Source organism: Octodon degus, unplaced genomic scaffold (assembly GCF_000260255.1).
Source record: "Octodon degus isolate 3935 unplaced genomic scaffold, OctDeg1.0 scaffold00014, whole genome shotgun sequence".
NCBI classification, from domain to species: Eukaryota; Metazoa; Chordata; class Mammalia; order Rodentia; family Octodontidae; genus Octodon; species Octodon degus.
This window is the reverse complement of record NW_004524590.1, coordinates 9,397,759-9,422,737: the sequence shown is the minus strand read 5'-3', so window position 1 is coordinate 9,422,737 and position 24,979 is coordinate 9,397,759. Positions and strand designations below refer to the sequence as shown.

General features: G+C 53.0%; 1 protein-coding gene across 1 annotated transcript in view; it reads right to left on the bottom strand.

Annotated features, from left to right (window-relative positions):
* The window catches only part of Tfcp2l1 (transcription factor CP2 like 1), a 59,361-nt gene that overhangs the window by 2,892 nt on the left and 31,490 nt on the right, over positions 1–24,979 (bottom strand). The window contains exons 3-13 of the mRNA XM_004626343.2: positions 20,332–20,408; positions 19,467–19,572; positions 18,602–18,708; positions 17,371–17,523; positions 13,985–14,095; positions 11,415–11,506; positions 9,681–9,729; positions 9,508–9,601; positions 6,518–6,608; positions 5,565–5,668; positions 3,940–4,082 (exon numbers count right to left, since the gene is read on the bottom strand). Of these exons, the coding sequence (XP_004626400.1) occupies positions 3,940–4,082; positions 5,565–5,668; positions 6,518–6,608; positions 9,508–9,601; positions 9,681–9,729; positions 11,415–11,506; positions 13,985–14,095; positions 17,371–17,523; positions 18,602–18,708; positions 19,467–19,572; positions 20,332–20,408 (1,127 nt within the window). The remainder of the gene's footprint in view (positions 1–3,939; positions 4,083–5,564; positions 5,669–6,517; positions 6,609–9,507; positions 9,602–9,680; positions 9,730–11,414; positions 11,507–13,984; positions 14,096–17,370; positions 17,524–18,601; positions 18,709–19,466; positions 19,573–20,331; positions 20,409–24,979) is intronic.

Below are 24,979 nucleotides of genomic sequence, written 5' to 3'. Positions count from 1 at the left end.
TCATCTAATGAGGCATTTCTCAGAAAGTGTCCAGTTGTTCCCCCCCAGCCCCCTTCTTTCATCCTTTATTCAAACATTGCAAAGCTTCAGAAATTGGCAAAGTGTCCAGTTGTTTAAGTGATACAAGACCCTAAATTGTTTTTAAAGCCTTAGCAATGTGTCACTATCCCGAGAGGATTAGATACCACTGCCGGGTCAGCAGAGATGGCAGGAAACAAGCAATGACCTACAGCGCTCCCCTGGAGTCCTGATGGGGAGGCACTCCCCAGGGACCTTCGGCAAGGACCTTTCTCTCATCCTGGCCCTGCCTATGAAGGTGGGCTCTTTCACTGGCTAAAAATATAACCAGCGCAGGGTATGATGGTACACACCTGCGGTCCCAGCTACTCGGGAGGCTGAGGCAGAAGGCTCACAGCACAAGGGCAGCCCAGGCAACTCGCTGAGATCCTTTCTCAAAGCAAAACAGGCTGAAGACAGAGCCCAGGGGTAGGTGTTCCTGTGCTCCGTCCCCAGTACTACCCATAAATCCCAACAAACAACAAGCGATGCAAAATCCCAGACAGACAACAATGGAAACCAGTATCCACAGCTGGTGGAGGTAGAAGCTGAAGGATAAACTTCACGTGACCCAGCAGGGGCCACGTGCACTGCTCCAGCAAGGTGTGCGCCGTAGTGCAAAGCATATCCAACCCCTGGCCCTTGGGCGGCAGGTGGCCCTGGACAGCTACTAATGCAGCCACACACTGTTAACATTATCACGTGACTTTTAGAAAAATGACTACACTGCATGATGCTCAAGCCGGGCTGCACAGGCAACAACAGAACTCCAGGTGGGGGAGGGTGCCGCGCAGCGCTAACCTCCTGCACCCGCCACAGGCTGGCGACACAAACCCACGTGCCCACATGCAGCGGATGCTACCCGAGCTCACGTGATTTAGTGAGCAAACTCAGGCATTACCAGGGCTGGCACCACCTGCATGTGGGGGTGCCTGTAAAGACAGGCATTCATTTCTTTTTCATTTATTTATTTTTATTCTTATTTAAGTTTTTAAAATTTAATGATGAAACTTGGGCCTTTCTGTCTTATTTCACAAAATAATAAGTTAAAACCATCTGGCTACTTATATGCCTTAGCTATTTTATATATTTTATGTGTGACCTAAGATAATTTGTCTTCATCATTGTGTCCCGGATGAGCAAAAATGTCGGACAGCACGGCCGAAATAAACTCCAGCAGACACCGAGGCAGACATGAGGATGTGCAGAGCAGCGTTTTCTGTAGCAACACAAAACTCAAAGCAACTCCACGTCAATCAATGGTGGGAGCGAACACGCTGTGATCTAAGCACAGGCGACGCTCAGCAGAGCGCAGATGCCCATCCAGCTGTCCGCCCAGCAAGCTGAGATCGCAGGCGTAGATGCAGAAACTAGTAGTCACACCTATCATCTCAGCACTCTTGGGAGGCCGAGGCAGGACGATCTCACAAGCCCAGCCCGGGCAATGTAGCCCCTCGGTGAGTCCATGACTTAAAAAAAAAAAAAAAAGGATCTGGGGATGTGGAGTGCTTTCCACATTTGTAAACATGCATACAAAACCACATGTTACCCAACATGACAGCAAAGCTCCTTCACAAATATAAAAAGTACAGTCCACAAGTTGGGACCGTAGCTCAGAGGAAGAGCATTTGTGCGGTGTGCACAGGCCCTGGCTTCAGTCCCCAGCACCACAAAACTAAAATGAGCCCAGATTCTATTGCTCACTCTGGATTTTTGTCTCAAATCTTAGAAATCCATCCACTGTTGATGCCTGGCCCTTTCCGTAGGGCGTAATGGTGCATGAAGTACATTTTTCTATATCGCTGCCTGCTCCATCCAGGGCCAGGGCCAGCCCAACCGTTGGGCACAGAAAGCCTGAAGCAGCGCCCACGCGGGCTTAATCAGTAACTCGTGTGTTTAATTAAGCACCTTGCACCCCAGCAGCCAGCTCCTCGGCTGGCTGGGCTGCCTCCGGCGCTTGCGGCAATTAAGAACCAAAGGTTTCCAATTGACTCAGGGTTAAGAGGCGAGGAGACTTTGGGGAATAAGAACCGCCTGCTTAGCCAGGGCGACATTTGAGTTCTGCTTCTCTGCTTTGCTTGCTTAACTGCCTGCTCTCGGGGGCACAGGGCAGGCGGGGGCAGGAACTTCCTTAGGGACCCGTGAAATTGCAAGGGTTCCCCACATTCTTGCCTTTGGTCTTCCCAAAAAGAAATCTACTCTGAAATGGAAAGCAACATGCCTTCCAGGCCCTAAGACCGCCCATGGCCCATCGCGCTCAGGGCGGTTGCCTTTCCAGCTGTTTTCTGGAGTAAGCGCTCCTGTCAGCAACTAAGTACTTCATTTTCCTTACTTGTAAAATGTGAGCAAAAAAAAAAAAAAAAAAAACCAGTTGCATTGGATATGAATGTCAATTTATGGAAGGAATTCTGACTTGGTTACAAAAATTACAAGTTGCAAATGAATGTGAGGCCGAATCTTCATTGTGTCTTTTAAACCCCGCACCTATTTCCCCCCATACACACGCACGCGTGCGTGTACCCCCTAGGGCATGCGCACAGACGCACTCTCAAAACACCTGGCAGAATCCCATCAGAACTGCCGTCAGCCCTTCTGGGGCCCAAAAGGGCCCTCCACAGCAGCCACCTATCTGCATTCTACATTGCTTGACTCGTGCTAGTTATGAATGAAAGGAAGAAAAAAGTCTTGCCAGCTTCCAGGATGAAGATGAACGAGTGAACATTAAAGGGCTGGAGCAGGGGTTACTGCTGCTTAGCTAGAACGCCCCCAAATAAACATCTAGCCTAAAAACAAGAGCCTAGCACGGCACAGTCCACAACCAGGAGACCCCACTTAGCGATTCCTGTTTCCAGCCCCGTTTTCTGGTTTTACCCGGACTGGCCAGATAGATACAATCACTCCCACCCTGAGGCTCAGGGAGGCTGTGCGGATTTCCGCAGGGCCACTCGCTGGAGGGGCGGCAATTCTGATGGCGACAGCTGCCCACCCCTGAAGCCCACGTCCCTTTTGTCTAGCCCCCATTCCAGTACCCAGTTTTTTCTCTAACCCTCTACACAAGGGATTTCAGAGTTTCTGGAAGCAGCTTAGGGCCTCCTGGGGGCCAGGTCAGGGCTCAGAGTCCCACAGTGGCTCCCACCAGCACTGTTCTCCTTTCCAGGGAAGCTGGGTATCCACTGGTCGGAGCTGCTGGACTACCTGGTTCCCACTACAGCTTCCCCGGGGTTTGGTAATAGAGAGTGGACAGACACAGCCTTAGTATGTGCTGCCACTTGTTACCATTTCAAAAGAAGGCACAGGATGGAACAAGTGTAGAAGCACCGTTCTACCATGTGTGCAGAACGCCTGCCCTGGTCAGCAGCCTGTCAACACTCCACTCCTTGGAAAGCCGGCACAGTTCCAAGCGCCTGTTCAGTGCCTGGGCCCTCTGCCCTCAGTGGCTTCTGCCTCCACGGGGCCTGCATTTCTGGTGACAGACCCAGGGAGGCCACAGTACCTTCACCCCTTGGCAGAGACCCTTGCTCTCGGCCTCTGTGAGCCAACGATGCTCTTTCATCAACCCCCAGCCCTTTCACCCCTCCCTGCGGCTCAAGCTGGGGCTGCCACACACTCCGGGAGAGCACCACTCTGCTTCCACAGCCCTGACTCAGAGCTTTGGAGGCAGGGATGGGATCCGTGCCAATGGGGCTACCGGGCATCCAGCCAGACCTAGATGTGGCCGCAGAGATCTCCTGCTAGCACTGCAGGCAGCCTCTGGAGCCAAGCAGGGAGCCCCCTGGTGCAAGCTAGCAGTCTGCAAGCTCCAACACTTCTGGCCAGGGTCCGGGGACTCCTCCCACAAGTCCAAAGCCCCAGTCCTGGAGGCCGGGCTGGCGGCAGCCTCACCTCGTTGCTCACCAGCACGTGGATGCCCGTGGGGCCCTGCCGGTAGACTCGGTGGATGTGCTGGGGCGGGATGCTATACAGGTTGGCGATCTTCTCCACCAGCTCCAAGGTGGTCAGCTCTTCCAAGAAGATGGCATGGTACACTGCAAGGAGGGGAGAGTGCCTGGCCTTTAAGTGGCCATTAAGTTAGCAGATGCCTACCTACAGATGTTCCTGGCAGCGTGAGGGGGACCTGTCCAGAAGCCTCGTGCCCCGAGGTGGACAGGTGCCAGGCCATGGCTCTCTGCGCCCCTCTCATTCCCTTGGCACACCTGTGTAAAACGTGTTGGTTTCTGGACCCCCCCCCCCAGGCCCAAGGACACCCAGAGGCAGGAGGCAGCCAGGTGCACAGGCTGCTCTGGGAGGGGGAGGAGCCCTGGGCTACCTTTCCATCCTGCCCAGTCTAAAAAGGCTACTGATGGCTTTAGGTGGCAAACTGACACTTAAAGACAGTTGCTACCAGCAGCAGAAGGGTCTGGGCACCACCAGCCTTTCCTTCTTACCACAAAGCAAAACACACCCAGCTTGAGCACTGTGACCCCTAAGGAGCACGGGAGGCCCCAGGGGGCCCAGTGTGGTCAGCAAGTGAAGAGATATCAGTACCGCGAACAATGGAAGTGCTTCCTTAGACAAAGCCCAGGGCTGGGGGAAGGAGCAAACTCCAGGACAAACGGGTAGATTACTCAATTCCGAGGGACTAGAGGTCCTCAAATACAAACACAACTGGATTAAACTCAAGGTTCCCAAACCTCTCCCTCTACTAAGAACCGCTTGGTTCAAAACTCCAGCCAGAGGCCTGGTATGTTCTAAGAACACACAGGTGGCTCCCGTCAAAGGGGTGGCTGAGGCTGCAGGGCTCCCACCTGGCCAAGGCCTGCTCTCGCGAGATCTCAAGGTGGCTGAGTCACCAGCAGATCCCAGGCAGAGAAGGCAGTCACTGTGTCCAGTCTCTGCTAGTGCTCAGACTAGGAAAAACCCCAGCCCCACTTTTAGGGCCCCTCTGTGGGACAGAATTCTAATGGTGTTCCTTTTTTTATCTTCTTCAACCTTATTCAGCCAGTTTCATTATTTTATGATTTTATACGTAAAACAAAGCAGGTCCCAGGTCATAAAGAACTAGATGGACCTCAGGCTGATGGGGTTCACAATAACCTCTGCCACCAGGAGTGCTCAGAGTGAGTGTGGCTATACACTTCCTCCCTTGGGAGCCACATGGGGAGCAGTCAAGGGAGGCCAGCGGGTCTGCCAATCATGGGTTCAAATCTTGGCTCTGCAACTCCAGGATGCAGGAAGGCCTGGAGCAAGCTGGTACCTCCCCAAGCCTCAGATGGTGCACCAGGAATGGTGAGCTACACGCTGCCAAAAGCAGTCAGATCACACACTATGCCCTGCCCAAAACCACACGTGGCTGCCCTTTAAATGCGCGGGAAATCTGGCAAACTCAGCCTATGCTTCACAGGCTGACATGAAAATCAGGGGACCAGGCCTGGATGCTCATCAGAAATCTTGAGGCTGGGGCCAGGCCTCGAGGCCAACGCTGTATAGGCTGAATAACCCGGGGTTTGGGCTCTGCCCCGGAGACTCACCACAGAGGCTGCTGTCACTGCTGCCATCCCGCTTCTGCTGCAGGGATGCTCGGTTCTGCTCCAGCTCCTGACAGACATAAATGGTCATCTTTGGCCTCACGTTCCTGGCAGGAGGAAAGGAAATAAATGTCACATGTGGTAGACTGAGCTCCATGGTTCTAGAATATTCTGGAACACAGTGAGGAGACCACAGTGGGAAAGATTAAAGGAAGAAGCAAAGTGGGGAAGCAGGATAGGAAGTGACAGAGTCCAGCCCATCGGGCCCTGAAGAATTCCCCACAGGCATTGCAGGGGAAGAGCAACAGAGGACCCTCCCCATGTCCTGTTGCATTCGAAGGCCTCAAGAGTGAGCTGGGGTGTGGCTCCATAGCAAAGTTCAAGCTTAGCCACATACAAGGCTGTGGGCTCCACCTCCAGTGCCACCAAATAAAAAGCACTTTACATACAGGACTCATGCTGTCCTCACATAGCCTTGGAGGGAGCGTGGGTCACTGTCATCCTATAGGTGAGGAAAGTAAGGCCAAGGAGAGAGAAAGGCTCCCCTCACCACATAGCTCAGACACAGACAGGGACTCCAAATCCAAGGGCGCTCTCTCTCTCTCTCCCTCTCTCTCCCCTCCCCTCCTTCCCTCCTTCCCTCCCTCTATCCCTCCCTCCCTGTCTGTTTGTGGCTATTATGATTTTAGCATAAGGCTAGAGGTGTAACACCACGGTAGAGCACATACTTAGCATGCATGAGGCCTGGGGTGTGAACCCAGCACCCAGCACCAGAATATAAAAAGTGAAGTCCACTCAAGTTAAATAAAATTTAAAATTAAGTTTGCCTGCCCCACTAGCACAAGTGGCCCACGGCTCCTAGGCTGGCTGGCTGCCCAGTCCCCACCAGCCAGCCCACTCAAGGCCAAAAAAGTCAGCAATGACTTCGCTAGCTTTCCTGAAAAGCAAACACCCACCTGCCTTTGATGGCGTTGAAGAGCCGGATTCCATCAGCAGGGCCGCAGATCTGCACCAGATCGTCTCTGGACATCTTCAGCAAGTCAGAACCTAGACAGGGACATGAGTTACAGGAAAGGGCTTCGTCCCTGAGCACCCACAGACTCACACAGGGGCCGGGGGCCTGGGAAGCTCTGGCCTCACCCTTGGGGAGCACCAGACACTCCTGAGAGAAACACCACAGAGCTAAACCACCCCAGAAGCTTGCCGCTCGCCAACGTGTACGGATCCTCGGCAGGTCCTGCCCCGCCTCCCTCGGTAACTTCACTGGCACGCATCTGCGAGGGTCATTTCACCAGCATGCTGGCAGTGGTGACAAGGGCATGTCTCTGTACGTCTACCTCTCACAGGAGGCTGACACCGGAACACCCCTGGGGACCCAGCACAGACTAAGGGGGCTCCTCAGCCTCCCAGGGCGCCTCATCCCCGCCTGCGGAGCTCTATGCCACTGTCGTGCATGATCCACTGCATGAATGTGCCACAGCTCGGGCATTCACTCTGCTGATGGTGCTTCCCGCTCAGGCTGCGACGCAGCGGCTCTGCGAATCATTCTCCACACGTCTCTGGTCAGCACAGGAGGCCTTCTGCTGGGTCACAGGCCAGCCTGTGTGGCGCTGACAGAACTTGCCTGAGTGCTTTCTGAAGGGCAGTTCCCAGACAGTCCCACCACCTTGGACTCTTTAAGTTTATTGGTACATTTAAAATTTTTTTTTTATTATTTTTTTTTTTTATTTTTTTTTTTGTGTGTGTGTGTGTGGCCAGCTCAGCCCACCAGAGGGCGGAGGCTGGCTGGCATGTGGTGCTGGGGGATTGAACCGTGGTCCCTGTGCTTTGCTTAGCTTAGCTTGATTCTAAGTAGATGCTTTAGACCACTGAGCCATCTCACCAGCCCCTATTGGTACATTTTAGATACACCTAAGAAGCATATTCATCACAGGGAGTCTGCCCCTGTACGTGATATATTTGGATTCCTCTTTTTGCTCCACCACCTCCCCTCCCTTCAACTCCTCTTTCCCTCCCTATTTGTTTCCATTGTATCCTTTTTTAAATCTTTTTTTTTTCTTTCCCCTTCCCCACCCTAGTTGCTCTTCCTTCTGAATAACTTCTTCTCATTTCACAGTATCTATTGTACATTTTGGTCCTCATTTGCTCTTTCAGTTTCTCACATCAGGAAGACAGGGTGATGTTTATGTGAGCAAGTCTGATCTGTTTCACTTAAGAGTATAGTCTCAGGGCCAGCCAAGTAGCTCAGCAGATTAAAGCACCTGCAAGCAGGCGCAGGGGTGGAGGGGTTTGATCCCCAGGCCTGCCTTGCTGGCCCTGCCCCCAGGACACACTGAGACAGCAATTGAGACTGGGCATGGTGGCGTGCACCTGTAATCCCAGCTCTTGGGAGGCTGCAAACAGGAGAATCACTATGAGTCCAATCTAGTAGTGAGAACCTGAACACCCTGTAGACCCGTCCCTTGCATCCATTTACATAGAAGTGCCTCAAATTCATCCCTTTGTATGGCAGGGTAGTATTCCAGCCACATCTTCTTTATCCATTCCTCGGCTGATGGGCATCTATGTGGGTTGTTGCCAAGATTTAGCTATCAGAAGCTACGCTGCTGTAACCATGGGTGTGCATACATCGCTGTTGTCTAATGCTTTTAATTGTTTAAGCACAAGTATGCTAGATGTTGCATCGTGAGACTTTGTCTGAAGCGTGATTCCCCGGGCACTGGGAGTGAGAGCTGGGTCTTTCCACTGCTCTACCTGAGTCCCTCTCAGCCTCTCTGACCTCATCAGCCACACCAGCCCAACCTCCAGGACTCTGCTACAGTCTCCTGAGTCCTCTGCTCTGACCACGGCAAGATGGCTCATGGCCCTTGCTGTTTCTCTCTACTTGTGGAGCTCTTCACCCTCAGCCCCCGCAGTTGGTGCCCTTCCTCCTGCTCCAGCCTTGGCTCGAGGAGCCCCTGGCAAGCCCTCCCCTCCCCAGCCCAGCCAGCTGCTCCTCCCTGTCACAGGCCCTTCACTCCACACTGAGGTGGGGCGTTCACATCTGCACTGTCTGAATACCAAAAGCCCCAGAGGGCAGGATCCAGCCAGCCCCTCCCAGAGACACCCTCAACATTGTAGGGATGCAGACCTGCAAGTAACAGATGCTGCTGCTCCTGCACAGCCACAGAGGGCTGAGGAGACAGCCCTTGGGTAAAGGCCAGACCTCCATTCCCAGTCACTCTGGACTAAGCTGCCTGACAGCCAGGCCCGCTGCTCAGGCCACCTCTGGACCTCTGCCCAGACTTCTCTTTGAGGACCACCACTTGGAGCTTGCAAAGCCTCTTCTTCTTTCCGTCCTGGGCTGGAGCATGTTAGGCAATACTACGTCCCCACGGAGTTCCACTGCTGACTCTTTATGCTGAGCTCAAGCCTTGCGAAGTTGCTCATGCTGCCCTGAAGTGTGCAAGCCTCCTGCCTCAGCCTCCCAAACTGCTAGGATTACAGGTGTGCTCAACCACACCCAGCCTCTAAAGGAAGGAAACAGCAGCCTTCCTGTCTCACCGATGGCTTTCCTGTCAAGTCTCAGGTGGTAGCTTTGGAGACAGCAAGACAAGCAACACTTTGGGCAGGAATTCAGTGAAGATGTGTGTAGTACGCACTCCCCTATTTGGGCCAGGGGGCCGCTCCTGAGTACACCAGAGCCTACCCACTCCCGCAGGCGAGGGGAGCCAGCTAAAGTCAACCAGCAGTGCCCTAAAGCCACACATGCCTGGGAACATCGAGGAGAAGCGCCTTGCTGCAGAATCTCCTCTCTCTGGCCTTAGCCCAGGGCCGGGACACATGAGAGAAGCCCCATCCATGGGGATCTCCTGGACACAGCTACAGCTCCCCCAGGGCAGAGGGCCGCTCCAACAGCGTGCTCCCCAGTGCCTGTGAGTTTTAAACAGAGTTCCAGGACGCTCACCTGAGAAGCTGGCAAAAAGGCGGCAGAACTGTGAGAATCTGTTGCGGTGGAGCCACTGCTGGGCGTCCTGGATGGAGGCTGAGGGCAGCAGGTGCTGTGGGAGAAAGAGGAGGCCTTGGATGCTGCTCAGAGCCCACCAGGCCGCCACCCCCGAGCCGAGCACACACACTTACATCACTGCCAACGGGCAGGGCCTCCACCTGGTGTGTCGGCGAGCTGTTGCTGCAATAGGAAAGGAACAGGGAATGAGGACAGGGACAGTCCCTGGAGACACGGGGAAGGTCTAGTCACCTGTCCTGGTGCTTATGTCCCATCAACTATGAGACTTACTGTAAATGAAATGAGTCCTCCAGAATTTCTAGAGGCAGACAAATCTAAGAGGTTGTATCCAGTCCCTCCGAATCCCTGAAGGACCTACGGAGGCAGGCAGATAGTCTGCACGGCTACAGTGGCCTGCGCCTTGCTAACCCCTGTTCCTGAAGAGCTGGAGCGACCACTGAGGTTCCTTGCTAGCTGATGAGAACTCCCACCAGCTCAGAGTTTCACTCCTGGCCCCAGCGCAAGAGGAAGGTGGGCTGTCCACAAGGACCTGGCCACACTCCTCCATATAATCAGCACCTGGAAACCGGTGGCCAAACAAGTCATCAACCAACTCGTTCCATAGGACTGGAACCTGCAGTGGCTACACAGCCACAGGTCGGCATCCACGCGTGATGAACACGCCGCCAGGTGCTCCTTGCAGGGCCGCCCGTGGTCTTCTTTAAGGGCCAACTCAGGAAGGTGCAGATTTAAACACCTGCACTCATAGGTAAGAGAAAGGTACCTCCCTGCTGTGGACCTTCCAGACAAGGGCTGCGAGAGCTGCATGGTGCCAGCAGTGTACTTCAGGCTGCTCAATGGCATGACAGACGAGGTCACACAGACTTCACCATGTCTGTTTTTAAATCCTCACAAGGATGACAATCAGGTCAGCTGTTAGAACAGCACTACCTTTCACAAAAGTGAAGCAAAGGCCAGGCCTTACGTGCCTGGCACTCCTGACCCATGTGGAATTCTATGCCCTTTCTGTAGAGAGGAAGTCAAAGCTCAGGAGGGTTAGGGAAGCTACCCCAAGACGTGAGACTAGGCCTGCTGCAGCTAACGGTAGCCCTTTTCTAGTCTCCCAGGAGGATGCTTCACTTTGGCAAAATCAAGTTCATGGGCACCTTGGTTGTTGCGTTAGAAAGTTCTGGGAAGTCTGCCAAGCAGGGCCTCAGGACAGTGGCGGGCAGAAACCACCTGGGTTCTGCACTCATCTATGAAACGGCCTAGTGTCCTTCTGCCTTTACCCCTGCTCCCACAGCGGGCCTGGGAGCCATCGCAGCAGTGTCGTGGGCCCCGGCTGCGCAGCCAGCGAAGGCAGAGTGCTCTGTAATTCAGCACTGTCCCATCAGTGTCCTTGAGGCTGAGCACCTCAGGCAGGTGGCAGAGGGCAGCTTCAGTGCTATAAACCCTGAAGCCCAGGGAAGGAGGATCAAGCGTGGACAGGCCCTGTCCTGAGTGTGCACAGATGGTGACAAGGAACCAGAAAGGGTTGCACTAGGGCCACTTAGCACACTCTTGGAACTTTCTGGAAGGGCTGCTGTGCCCCAGAAGGGGCCTGAGCCTACCCACAAGGCTGTCCTAACCTACCCAGGCCCTACATTTACAAGGAAAATGGTGAGCAGCTTGCTGTCCTACTAGATGATGTTTATAGATGCGTAGACAGAACAGAAGATGCCACGCAAAAGCTAAACACAGCTATGGCTACAACACCAGCTAGCCGTGCTGCCACCTAAACAGGTACCAGACAGTGGGAAGAAGGGAAAACTCAGAAGGGAACCTACCACCCGTGACCCAGGGACCAAAGGGAAAAAGATGAGACCTACCCTTCTCCAAGGCCGAAGCTATTGGGAGAGCCATTGTAGCTTGGGGATGGGGCACTGTTCACCTGGTAAGCCACATCCGGCCATGGAGAGCACTAAGAGGGGAGAGAGAAGGCACGTGACTCGTGACCAGAAATCCCCAGCCAGAGCAGAGGCCACAAAAGCACTGCCCCGTCCACTCGGCCCTTCCACGGACGCATCTCTTGGCACCAGCACACGCCCCGGCTGGTCCGCTGAATCCTGTTTGCTGGGTGCCCACAGCAAGCCACAGCTGCGCAGGGTGCCCTAGGGCCGCACAGGGGAAGCCAAGCACAGCAGAGGAGTGATCTAACATTCAGGAAGTCACCCCTGAACAGGCAAATGGGAAGGGTGCCTCTGCCAGCTTCCCAGGAGTCCAACCCAAGAAGCGAACATCGCAGCCCTGTGATGCAGAGCCCAGAAGAGAGGAGGGCGATGAGAACAGGCTTGTGGCTCAGAAACTTCTCCCCGTGCAGACCAGCGTGGGTACACGAGTGCCCGAGGGACTACGGGCAACTTCCTAAGAAAAAAATAAATATAAAATCCACTATTAAAACCCACACCCTGCAGGCAGGAGAGGCACTAGAGCTCCGTGTGTCTGTCCACGTCAGCCTCCTTCTGGGGACTCTGGGAGACAGACACACACAGAATGTGATGCGTGTCGTCAAGCAATTCCAGCACACAAGTCCAAACAAGGCCACCTGGGATCCCCCCAAAGAAATAATAAATACGAAAGCGGAGACTACAGGCTCGCTGGGGCAAGCGCGCAGATGAATGAACTCTGCATTTCTTCCTTTGCTGGCAATCCAGAGGGCCGTGGGGAGCATTCCTGAAGATTTACTATCACTTACCCAGCCCCAGCCTCGGTAAATGTTTAACTGCTGTGAGGGAGGACGAGAATTTGTTGGTGCTAAATCCGGCAGCCCAAGAAGGAGCGCTGATGAGCCGATAGAAGAGGGAGTCAGTAGCGCCCGGGGTCAAGGTGGGCTCCCAGCATCAGCACTGCCTTATGGTGAGGACGGGGACGGATGGGCACGAAGCCCACCTGCACCTCTCCTCTGCCCAGAAGCCAGGAGAACAGTAAAGAAGCTGAGGCTCTGCCAGGAAGAGAAGCGTGGCACTGGGGAGGGGACATTTCTGGCAGTCTCACCAGTCCAGGCAGGGACAGGAGTGGGATGAAAGGGGTCCGCATTCTCATCCACAAAATGCAACTCCTCCTGGACCACAGCTTTCCAGCCACTGCTGGCCTCAGTCATGTAAAGTGCCACGTGCTTGACCACATTAGTTTCTATAGCACCCGACCGCAGATCCTCCTCCACCGTGGCCAGCCACACACAGAGAGGCAGGCATCCTCAGAGCTGGTGCTGCCCAAGCCTCACTCTAACAGAGCCTCAGCCCCAGCCGGCCAGCGTGGCCACACACACCTTACGCACGCCTCCTGAGGAAGTCCAATTAGTCCATAAATAAATGCCAGTGTGGGTTAGTGGGCCCGACAGCAGAACACAGGGAGGAAGAGTTGACAGCACGCACCTTGAAGACAGCCTCAGGCATAAGGGTGGCTGCGGCAGGCTGCCCCTGGTGTTGGGGTTAAGAGGAAACGCTCTTTGGTATTTAGCCAAACCACCCAATAGCCAAGGCGGGGGCTGGAGGTGTGGTTCAGAGGTGGAGTGCTTGCCTGGCACGCACATGGCACGGGTTCTGCCCCCAAAACTGAAAAAAAGGGCCATGTGTGGTGGCACATGCCTCCAACCCCAGGACTCAGGGGGCTGAAGCAGGAAGACTGCCACAGTTCGAGGTCGGCCTGGGCTGTAGGGTGAGTTCAAGGCCAGCCTGAACTGCACAGTGACACCCCACCCAAAAGCGAGCAGGTGCACCGTCCAACACGGCAGCCCGCTCTGAGAAGAGAGCCCCGTGGACATGTCACTGCTTGCAGAATGCAGGAGCAGCTGGTCCCTGCGCCTCCATCCGCGATGGCAGAGCCAGCCACGCCCGCACATCCAGCGACCGACCACCGCTGCTCAGCAGTAAAAAGACGGGCGAGGAGCCAGCAGGTTCTTTATGAACAGACCGGGACCAGAGTCCAAATAAGCTATTAAATGAAGACAACGCACGGTACAGAAAGGTGTGTCTATGCACACTGCTGGCTTGGGGCAGAACCATTTGCTCCCCAGCCGCAGGTACAGAGAAGGTCAGGCTGCTGTGTGGGGGACCAGCGAGGCCAGCCGTCCTAGAGGGAACAGCAGAGGGGCTGTGGCAGTGGTGGCTGCAATATTTTGAACACTATTTTAAATTTTGCATTATGCGAACCTGTTACCTATTCAAAGTAATAAAAACACCCTAATTTTGTAATGTTAAGTGCATTCAAAGGCAGCAGAGAAGGTGCAACAAGTTCTGAACCTCCTTCCCACTCTGGGTTGTAGAGGAAGGGCGCCCTGACCCAGGACGCACACGCGGGAGAGCAGCAGCAGCACAGCCAGGCTCCCCCTGCCCATCCGGACAGGCGACCCTCCAAGACTCCAAAGAACAGCCCAAACCCGGCAGGGGCCTCGCTTCACCTCTGTGAGGATGGTGGTTTCGTAGGACGGCTGGTACTTCTCCTTCTCTTGAGCGGTTCTTTTCTCCATCTTCTCCCGGTCTGTCTTCTGCTTCCGGTCAGCTCCCTTTGGCTGCAGGTACAAAGCATGGGGTGCCATTGGTCCAAAAGGAGCCGAAGTGGCAGCTGGTGGGAAACCCAGGCCCGCACACTGCCTGCTTCACCCAGGGAATGCAGCAGGATCTCCTGGACAAGATAGTCGCTCTCTCACCTGAACAAACTTGCAGCCCTTCATGGAGCCTGCTACTGGGCCTGCCCCATAGCTGCTCATGGGGAAGCTCCTGGGAAAGACTGCTACTAGTGGCCACTTGCTTCGAGAAGGGAACTAACCCTAAGGGACCAGGACAAGCCACAGCGTGTTCCTTAGGCCACCCATGAAGAGCAAAGGAAGTTGAAGTGGCCACTGGTTGGGTCTATTCAATGCAGGTGGGCTGGGAAAGGCTGGCCATCTATGGAAGACCCCCTCACCCCAGCTCTGCAGACTCCTGCCAGGTCCCTAGGGTCACAGGATGATGTTGCTACCCTGACATGACTAAGTGATAAAGGAGAGGCTGCCAATACTGGGTGTCCGGCAAACAGAGTCACTTCCAAGGGCATCTGGGCCTTGCAGCCAGTCTCATGCCTCAGGGGAACAGCTGCCCTAGACAGAAGAGGGCCACAAGGGGACACGAGTGACACATCCACCTACAATGAACCACAAGCCAGGCTAGGACCACTAGCCACAGGATATCCACAGTGGACCAGAACTGACAGTTCCTACAGTGGGCCACGGGCCTAGAGACTGCAGTGACCACTGTATGCGTAGACAGAACTGGTGGAATCACAGCCCCAAAGATGTCCGCACCTCCAATGCCCAGAATGCGTGAATTTTTTTTTTTTTAATGTGTTTAGTATAGGGTCTACAGGGTCTCACTACACAGATCAGACTCCTAGTGATCCTGTTTTTCAGCCTCCCAAGTGCTGGGATTACTGGTGCACCACCACGCCCAGTCTCAACAGCCCCTCAAAGCTCACCCTGGTGGTGGGGCCGGCAGGCAGGTGGGGATTGAACCCGGTCCCTGCATCTGCCTAAGCGGAGTGTGTGAATTTGATCTTATGTGGCAAAGGGAAAATTACATCTGCAGATGGAATTAAGGTACTAATTAACTGATACTCAAGTATGAAGGTAATCCTGACTGAGTGGGGCCTCTAAAAGGCCCGCGGAAAGGAGCAGAGGTCAGGTGGTGTCCTGTGAGAAGGACACAGGCCACTCCTGCCGCTCTGAAGACAGAGGGAGGCGCCCCAGGCTCCAGAACAGATAAGGCAGCCTCTGGAAGCTGCAACAGGAATGGGCGGATACTCTCCTGACACATTAGCCAAGTGAGACCGCCTCAGACTCCCAACTGATTTTTAGATATCTATGTACATAATTTTGGGTGTTTTGTTTTGTTTTCATTTTGCAGCGCTGCGGATAGAATCCAGGACTTCACACGTACTAGGCACATACTCCACCACTGAGCTATGCCCCAGGTTCCTTTTACTTTCACGTTCATCTATCTGTCTATCTGCCTGCCTGCCTGCCTGCCTGTCTGTCTATCTATCTATCTATCTATCTATCTATCTATCTATCTATCTATCATGTACTGAGGATTGAACTTGAGGCTTTAACACTGCACTACATCTCAAGTCTTTTTAATCAGTGTTTCATTTCTTTTGAGACAGGGTATCTCTAAGCTGTCAAGGAGCCAAGAGGTGGCTCAAACTTGTGATCTTCCTGCCTGAGCCTCCTGAGAACGGGGATTCCGGGGAGGCACCAGTGCACCCAGCTCTAGTTTTGGAGTTTCATTGTTTTGTTTCAAGACAGGATCTCACTGTGCTGCTCAGGCTGGCCTCAAGCTCCTGGCTCAAGCGATTAATGGGCATCATTTGAAGCCACTAACTCCGCGGCACAACAGTAAGAAACAAACCCAGTGGCGCATCGAGCGTCCCTTGGGGGCCTTTCCTCCTAGGACTCCTAACCCTAAGTGGATTCTGAAGTCAGCTCCTCTACTGCCCTGGCACAAAAGATAAACCATTCGTCACCCCACTTCTGCCTCCCTGCCTGGGCTGTGCCCATCCAGAGCCAGCCAGGGCCGAGGAGCCCCAGGCCACACCCTCAGAGGCAGGCCCTCTCATTGCAGGCTCCCACAAGCGAGCGAGCAGAGACCTTCCCTGCCACCTTAGGCTGTGGCACCAGCATGGCCCCCAAATCCCTGCCAACAGCGCACAGGGTACCAGGCCCGGCAGAGGACGCTACAGTACAGTTGCGTCTTCAGGGGCCACCTGGGTCACAGTTCTGCCTGTGGGGATTTACTCCTACATCTACCCCCAGGCCAGGAAAAGCAACTCAGACCCAGATTTCTCTCTCCTGAGCCCTGGCTGAAATGACTCACTGTTGATCTCCAGCCCCAGGGGACAGAATTTTGTCATCTGGTTCCAAATCCATCTTGATGTACAGGAGGTGGGCAGCCAGGCACTAGGGCTAGGGACTCAAGACAGTTCCTGACAGGGAGGTGGCAACTCGCCCTGCAGGCACCTGCTAGAGGCACAAGATGCAGACCAGGCCTCTGGGGCACAAGGCCATCCTCATGCCTGAGACTGATGTGATACCGCTCCCATCCTGAGGGGCACAGGACAGCGAGCAAGCATGGCTGCTGGCTACCATCCTCAGGAAAGAATCAGTCCAGACTGAGAGATGAAAAGCAGAGACAGGAGACTGCATGGAAGGAGGCGAGAATGGGAGAAACAGGAAGCACGTTTGAGAGTCAGAAGATGCTTGTTCCAGTGTCTCCCTGTGGCTGTCTGTCTCTCCCTCCCTCCTTCCCTCTGTGTGTGTGTGTGTGTGTGTGTGTGTGAACGAAGCCTCCCATGTTCTAGGCAAGTGCTCACCACTGAGCTACACCCACTGTTTTGTTGTTTTTCCTCTGGACAAAGCCTATGTAGAGCATAACATCTACATTAGGCCAGTACCCAAGGTGGTAGGGCGGGCACAACTTCATAGTCTGGGGAATCTAGATGCGGGAAGCTGCCAGCATGAATAAAAGAATCTAAAGCTAGACAAATCAGTCATTCTTAGAAAGTCCTCATAGAGCTATGCACTGACAGTCAGAGCCCCCAACATTTCCGGTGTAAGCTGAGCAGGCGCTGCAGGTGAGAAGATGCCGAGGGGAGCAGGATGGGCGGGGGCCGGCTCCTCGCCCTGTGTCGACGTGTGGCTTCTGCCCAACGGCAGGCCCGACAGAAGCCCTGGCCTGGACAGTTGCTGTGCTCCTGGCCTAGCCACTAAGCCCTGCTGATGTGCCCGAACAGGCGGTCCTGACGCCATCCTACCTTGAACACCTTGATCTGGCAGCTGGCTGAGTGCAGGTGCTCCGTGTACTCCCCGTTCTCGTTCTGCTTAAATGTGTCGATCTGCACCCGGAACGGCACTCCCTTCTCGCCCCCGTGCTTCCTGGGGGTGAACTCTGTGCTGATACAGTGCACCTGGGGGGATGAGGGGCAGGCAGTCGGGCAGGCGCAGGATGGCAGGTCCCACTTCCCTAGGTCCCCCTCCATCCCTGCCGCCTCCTTGGTGTGGAGCTGCTACCAGCTCCCGGCTCACCCAGGCCACTGTACCAGGCCAGGGCCTCCCTGCCCTCCAGCCGCAAGACACACCTGCTGCCTCTGCTGCGTTCCTGGAGGCCCCTGCCTGACACACTGAGAACTTGTCACTGCTCCAAGCCACTGTCCTGAGAACCCCACTCTGGCTCCTCATGCAGGGACCCCTCCCTTGGCAAAACCAGACTTCCAGGAAAGGCCCTCAGCCAAACCCTGACCCCGCTCTAATGCCCTGGTTACACGGCCAGGCTGGATGCATGACCAGAAGGCTGGAGCCATTTCTGTGTTGCTCATCCACTCGACACACATTTGTTACAATACTATAGCAGTGTTACAACAATACAATATATGCTAAAATACCTAACAACATCATGTTAATGATTCTTAAGCACAACACAAATATTGTTTTAAAAAAGAGATCTTTTTTCTCGAATGACTTCCATGAAACAGCTACTGCATTAATAGCTTTATATTCAACTGGAGAGACAGCTCAGTGCCTGCTTAGCACGCACAAGGTCTTGAGTTTGATTCCTCACACCAAAAACCACGCTCTATATTCATGATCTGGGGAATGAAGTGTGCTATGGGACACGCAGGGAAAGCGAGTGAGAGTGGGTGGAGCCGGCGGTGGCCACGCCTGTGCACCCTGAGCTCACCTGGTAGACAGCAAGGCAGGACCCATCAGGGGTGGAAAAAGATGTAATTGGCTCAATAGTAGGAACTACAATGGGGAAAATGTCCGCTTTCCAATTATCTCTGCTAGGAAATACTGATTTTTTTTTTTTCTAAAAAAGCTTATGAAAGCAGAACCCGAACAGCATTCCACAACACCCCACATCCCCTTCCTAACCCTGCTGATCAGCCAGCTCTCTGTGGCTGAGGCGGGTTCCTATTTCCTCTGGCGGTCAATCCTGTCCAATGGGCAGCTTGTGCCCCAACCCCCAAAGGTCCCCCACACACTCACCTGAATGAACGCCGACGCCCTCTTTGCAGGGTCCCATAAGAACTCAACTGCATTCAGCTGGGTTGGGCTGGCCCTGGGGTCCAAGATACCAACAGACAGTGGAATATCTGCACACACACACACACACAAAAGCGCAAGTGTCAGCCTCTCCCAAGCACTCGGGGAAGGACACTCGTTACAGGTCCAAATTCCTTCACGGTAGCTGGAAATACCCAAGCACCAGAGAGCTCTCAGGAGCCTTCATTCCTTTTGGTTTTGGGATGAACTACTGCATCCAGATGCCTGCTTCTAGCATTTAGCCTTCCATGATGCTACAGGTTTACGTACCCTGTCATCCCACCTTTAAATTCCAAAATTTACCTGGCCCCAAGACTAGACACAAAGCATTGTGGGCTAAGACCTGAGTCCCCAAAATTTAGTTTTTGTTGCCTGGTATGGTTTGTGAGGCTGGCTTTTAGAGTCTGGGATTGATTCATGATCAGCACTGGGATTATGGGTGTGAGTGCTGTACCCACCCCAGGGCGGGTAGCCCACATATAATATAAGGGAGGGACAGAGTCTTGCTCGTTTGCGTCTCCCTTCTGCTCTTGTGCTTTTGCTGCCTGTCACCACCTTGAACTGTCTGCCCCCCTATCTAGTGCCACATGCCTTGGAGCCCGCTGTTGATAGACTGGTATATCTACAACTATGAGCTAAACAAACTTTTCCTTCCTTAATTCTGGGTGTCAGCTGTTTTGGTCCAGCAAAGAGGAAAGAAAAGTAACCAAGATATTGTCCATCATGTCTCTGACGCTGACCCTTCTGCTGCGTTCTCAGCGAACTCCCTGACAGCAGGGTTTTCTGAGCACCTCAGGCTGGAACTCACCAATGTCCAGGATGCGGTCGCCCGGCCGGCTCCACCGCCAGCCCTCCAGCTGTTGGTGCTCCGTGTACTGCAGCCGGCGGTCATGGAAAACCACTCGAATGATGCTCTGGGGAAGGCAGGGCGATGGGGGAGACTGGCTGTGGGGCCAAGGGGAACCCAGGAGGAACCCCAGCCACCTCCCTAGTCCAGCAAGGGCAGACCCTCCCCATATTTCTAGGCCTCTCCCCTTGGGGTGCCTTCCCAATTCTTGGTATCCATGTTTCACTCCCTCTTCAGAACCTCAAGAATACTCAGAATGGTAAGAATAACAAATACCTTTTTTTTTTTAGTACTGGGAATTGAACCAGAGCCTTTGCTATGAACTATATCCCCTGCCCTTTTTGTTTTTCATTTGACAGAGGGTCTCACTAAGTCACTGAAGTGCCTGGGCTGAGCCTGAATTTGTGATCCCCCGTCTCAGCTTCCCAGTGCTGAGTTTAGAGGTTTGTGCTACCAAGGCTGGCTTAATGACTACCATTCATCCTTGGACTGCAAAATGCCTTACACATATGTCTGATTTATAAGCCCTCTGCGCAGATGAACAAGCTGCAGCTCAGGTTCAGTAAATGGCAAAGTATCAGAGCCTGCTCCATCACTCCAAGCCACTCTGGCCCTGATGCTGCTACCCTGTTGGCTCCACACTCACACTCTAGAGAGCAGGGCTGGAGGCCTCAGCGTGCCCATGAAGGCCAAGGGTCATGCGGGTGCCATCGCTCCCTCTGAGGGCTTCCCCACCCCAGCAGGTCCAGGTGCTCAGACCTGCCAATTCCTAGTTCCACACCTCCAAGTGTGACCATCGACCCCCAGCAAGGCTTACAGGACTGACCTTGACATATTTTGTGTTGAGATCTTGAAAGTCTCCCAACTTGCGGTTTTCCAGCAGTCGGATTTCATACGATTGACCTAAGGGAAATGGATGGCACAATTTCCACGTCTGGGTGTTTCCAAATTGGGGCTCATCCAGCTAGCAGCCTTTTACTGCTCTCAGGAGCTACCCATGCCTCAAGGTTCAGAGGAACAAGAGAAAGAATAAAGGAAAGTCCACGGCCAGCTGAGCTCATTCTTCAGACTGAACCCAAGTCTGTCCACTCAACCCGGTGAACCTTGGACTCCCCAAAGAGTGCACTGTGGGGAATCTTCATCTCACCAGTGGCCAAAGGAATAGACCCAAGAAAATAAGTTAGCATTAAAACCACAGAATGCAACTCCATCTTCAGAGCCCACCCCCCACGTTCTACACACACACACACACACACACACACACACACACACACCCCTGGATGCAGAATGAGGTATTTAAGGAGACATCAGTAGGTAAATAACCGACCACACCACTCCTGAGAGCAAGCTTAAAGGAAGAAGCCTGTTAAACATTGTCTCTAGCGAGAGAATGAAAAGCATTCTCTGCAGTTAGAAGAATTTGATGTATCTGAGGGTGTGGGGTTCTGGTCAGTGACTGTACAGGCCCAACATAAGCTGGCAGGAGAACACAGATGGAGAAAGGATCCATCTATAATTTTTTCTTTTTTATTTGTTTAGGGAAGGGTCTACAGGTGTCCGCTGTCTCAGCACGCCCCAGGGGCAGGGCTGGCAAGGCAGGCCTGGGGATCGAATCCTTGGCCCCTGCAGGATCCATCTATAAACACAACACAAAACTCCTTAGTATCTAAACAACCTGCAGAAATCTGCACGTTTTATAGAAGAACAGACACAACTTGGATAAAATGGACACAGTATGCTTCTGGATGGAAGATGACAGATGTGGATCAAACAAAGTCCATTTTTCCCAATATAAATATTATACCACAGTTCTGAAGCACTAAAGGATGCTTTACAAGAAAAAGAATACATTATTTAATCCGAATTGATCAGATTCTTCGTTTTTTCTGCACTGGGGACTGAACTCAGGCCTCCGCCTACGCTAAGCAAATGCTCTATCGCCGAGCCCCGGCCCCGGCCCCTTTCTAGTTTTCACAGTGCAGACTGCCCTGAATGAAGATGGCTCTCGGTGACGGTGACGGCATCGCAGGGAAACCCTACGCTGTGGAAACCGGGAAAGTGACACTGGCGGCACACACAGACCGACAGACCCTACTGGGGTCTCCCTGGGTTTTACATCCATTTATGCTTATGTTTTACTTCAGTCTGAAACCTTGGTCTCTCTCTCTCTCTCTCTCTCTCTCTCTCTCTCTCTCACACACACACACACACACACACACACACAATTTGATCCCAAAGCAGACACTATTCAACGTACAGCTTCTCAGCCGGGCGTGGTAGCACATGCCTGTAATTCCAGCATACAGGAGGCTGAGGCAGAAGGATCAGCGATTTTAAGGCCAGCCTGGACTATAAAGTCAGTGTAAAGCCAACCTGAACTACACAGAGATCCTGTTTCAAAAAAAAAAAGTACAGATTCTCACTTCACAACACAAATGAAAATAAATCGCCACTGGATTAAAAAGTCGGTTTCTTAAGTGGGGGAGGAAAAGGACACACTTGCCAAAGGATATAAGTGTGTTATACTGGAGCAATGAATTTAATAGGTGCATCGTACAGCACTGTGGACATCAGTAATAATAATGAACCTTGAAATACTCTAAAAGAATCGTCTCAAGTTTCCACTAGACAGAAACCATACACTGGGCAACACATATACTTTGTAGCTCCATGTAGCCACATCATAGCGCAGCATATTCCAAACATTATAAAACTCAGTTTTTTAAGGTTTATTTCAACATGAATGATGACTTATCTATCAGATAATTGATAGGAAAGGACTTTGGGCTTGAAAATCAAGGGGGAAAAGGAAACAGCTATATAAAACATAAAACTTTATGTACACATAAATGAAAAAGTCTAATTGATGCAAATAACAAACTAGGAACAGCAAATCTACTGGCTAACAGTTGTTACACAGTTTTCAAAAGCAATTGATCGGGGCCAGCGAGATAGCTCAGCGGTCTAAAGCGCCTGCTTAGGCAAGCTTAGGCAGCCACAGGGGGCTGCGCTTGGATCCCTGGCACCACATGCTGTGCCGGCCCTGCAATTTATCCAATAAATAGAAAGGCCAGGGTGTAGCTCAATGGCAGAACATCTGCCTGGAATGTGCAAGGCCCTGGATTTGCTCACCAGTGTAGAAAGGAAAGAAAAGAGTACAAACCCCTCTCTTTTGGTGAACTGGATATGGTCGTCCATGAGCTATCTCTGACCCTACTTCTGTAATCCTGGGAATGTTGACCTTGTACTGCACATTTGCAAAAACAGACTTGAGCTGATAGCGTTCAGGATTCTGAGATGAGGTGATAACCCAGATTACCTGGGTGAGCCTGAAATCCAAAAATGAGTATCTGATTCGGAGACACTGAGGAGGCAGTGGTTATCTGACCACAGAGACAGAGACTGGACTGATGTGGCCGAGAGCTACGGAAGGCAGACACTGACCGAGGCAAAAGAGTCATGTTTCTTAACTCCCCAGAAGGGGACTGGTGTGCTTGCCAATCTACTACTTCCGGCCTCCAGCACTGCGAGAGAAAAACTATCCTTTGTGCACACGTGTAACTGGGGGCCGAACCCTGCACCTTCACACTGTTACATCCCCATCCCTTCTTTGTTCATTTTTTACATTTTGAGGTCAACACACATTTAACAATTTGTTATAGCAGGCAAAAGAAACAAATGAGGCCAGGGAGATGGCGCAAGGGCCTGAGTTCAATCCCCGGTTCCACCAAAAAAAAAATCTATCAATGCTCTACACCAGTGAATAATGAACTAGGCAAAGAATAGGAAACTGAATCACTCATCCCAAATATTTGCTGAGCAGCAATGACATGCCAAGTGCACACAGTGGTCACGCAACTTGTGCATCGCAGAGCTTGGGCGCCACAGCTCCCACGAGGCCCGGACATGCTGCTGACCACACAGGGACAGGGCCAGCCAGCCAGCCGACCCTGTCTCACTCTGCGCAGTAACCTCTGGACACAGCCCGTGCAGGCTCTGTGCACACACACACACCTCGCCAGCCTGCTCAGGGGTGGCGAGGTGCTGGTCCCATCAAAACCCTACACCCTCACGCCGTTCACCTGCCTGCTCAGGGCACAGGTCTGAAAGAGTGGTGATGGCCTAATCAGAAGGGCAACTTTTGGAAAGAGGCAGATTTTTAGATACACTTCCAGGCAGGCTTTTGAACCAAGAGTCCAGGATGCCCTTGCCATGGACATAAAAAGAGCCTCACACACCCTAACTGGTTTTTCCAGTGTTCCTCGCCTCCCTGGATGAAGAATGCAGATGGCGCTGGCAGAAGCCCAAGGGCCAAGTGGTCATTATGAGTTTACATTGCCCAAGGGGGCCAATTAGCACTGACCCCAGGCTCTGCAGGGCACCCTCAACTCAGGCCGGGCAGAGTCACCACCTGTCCCCAGTTCCTTTTCCTACCTGCCCAAGGGGCAGAACTACTGAGTGAGACCTAGGTGCCAACTAGCGCAGGATGAGCAGAACACACAATCCAGGCTTCACAGGCCACGAGCTGTGGCTCCCTCTCAAGCCCAAAAGGCTGCTGGTCAAACACAGTAACGCCCAGGGCCCTGGGAAATTCAGCTTCTGGCCTGTCCCCAGATGAGGGCTGTTGGCAGGACCTCAGTCCACACTTCTCCAGAAGTGCCATCTCCCCCACCTTGCTCAGGCCCTGCCCTAGCCACGCGGCCTCTCACTGCACCTTCCTACCCCTGCTGCCCAAGGCAACACACTGACCACGCCATCCTCCTCATGCCACTTGGTGCCATCCAGAAAGCCACCATCCAGGGTCCTAATGAACGAGGGCATGTGCGCTGAACTGACCTAGGGTGCCGGTCAGGTATTGATTCCCCTGAGCCTCAGATGAAATTAAGAGTGGCAGTTAGCATCTCAGTGGCCCTGGGACAGGAGGAAGCAGAAGCCCAGAGAGGCTGCCTGACTAGGGAAAGGTCACTCAGGCAGGCAGTCTAAGCGCGTGCCAGCTCCTCCCCGCTTCTTTTGCCTTCTCCTTTCCCAGCAACGTGTCTGCTCCCCTTTGCACTCTCCCTCGTCTGCCTCGAGGCGCCACTGTGTGGGTCCCTCCCACATTACCTTTGCCTGCCTGTTTCCCAAATTCTAAACAATGATTTGAGAGGAGAGGGGAAATTCACTCCAAGACAGAGCAAAACCTCTAGCTAGGCAGGCCGTGTGTGTCTGTAATCCCAGCGCTCAGGAGGCTGAGACAGAAAGATCGAAGTGAGCTCAAACCCAACCTGAACCTTAAGTCAAGACCCAAAATCAAAAAACAAAGAAAGAAATAAAGTTCTAATTCTGTTCTAATTTCAGAATTGTGAAATCTAGAGAATTTTTTTTAAAGGCTATGGGTATAGCTCAGTGGTAGAGTGCTTGCCTAGCAAGCAAGCGTGCCTGAGGGGCTGGGTTCCAATTCCAGCGCTGTGGGAAAAAAGAAAAGAGAAGGAGAG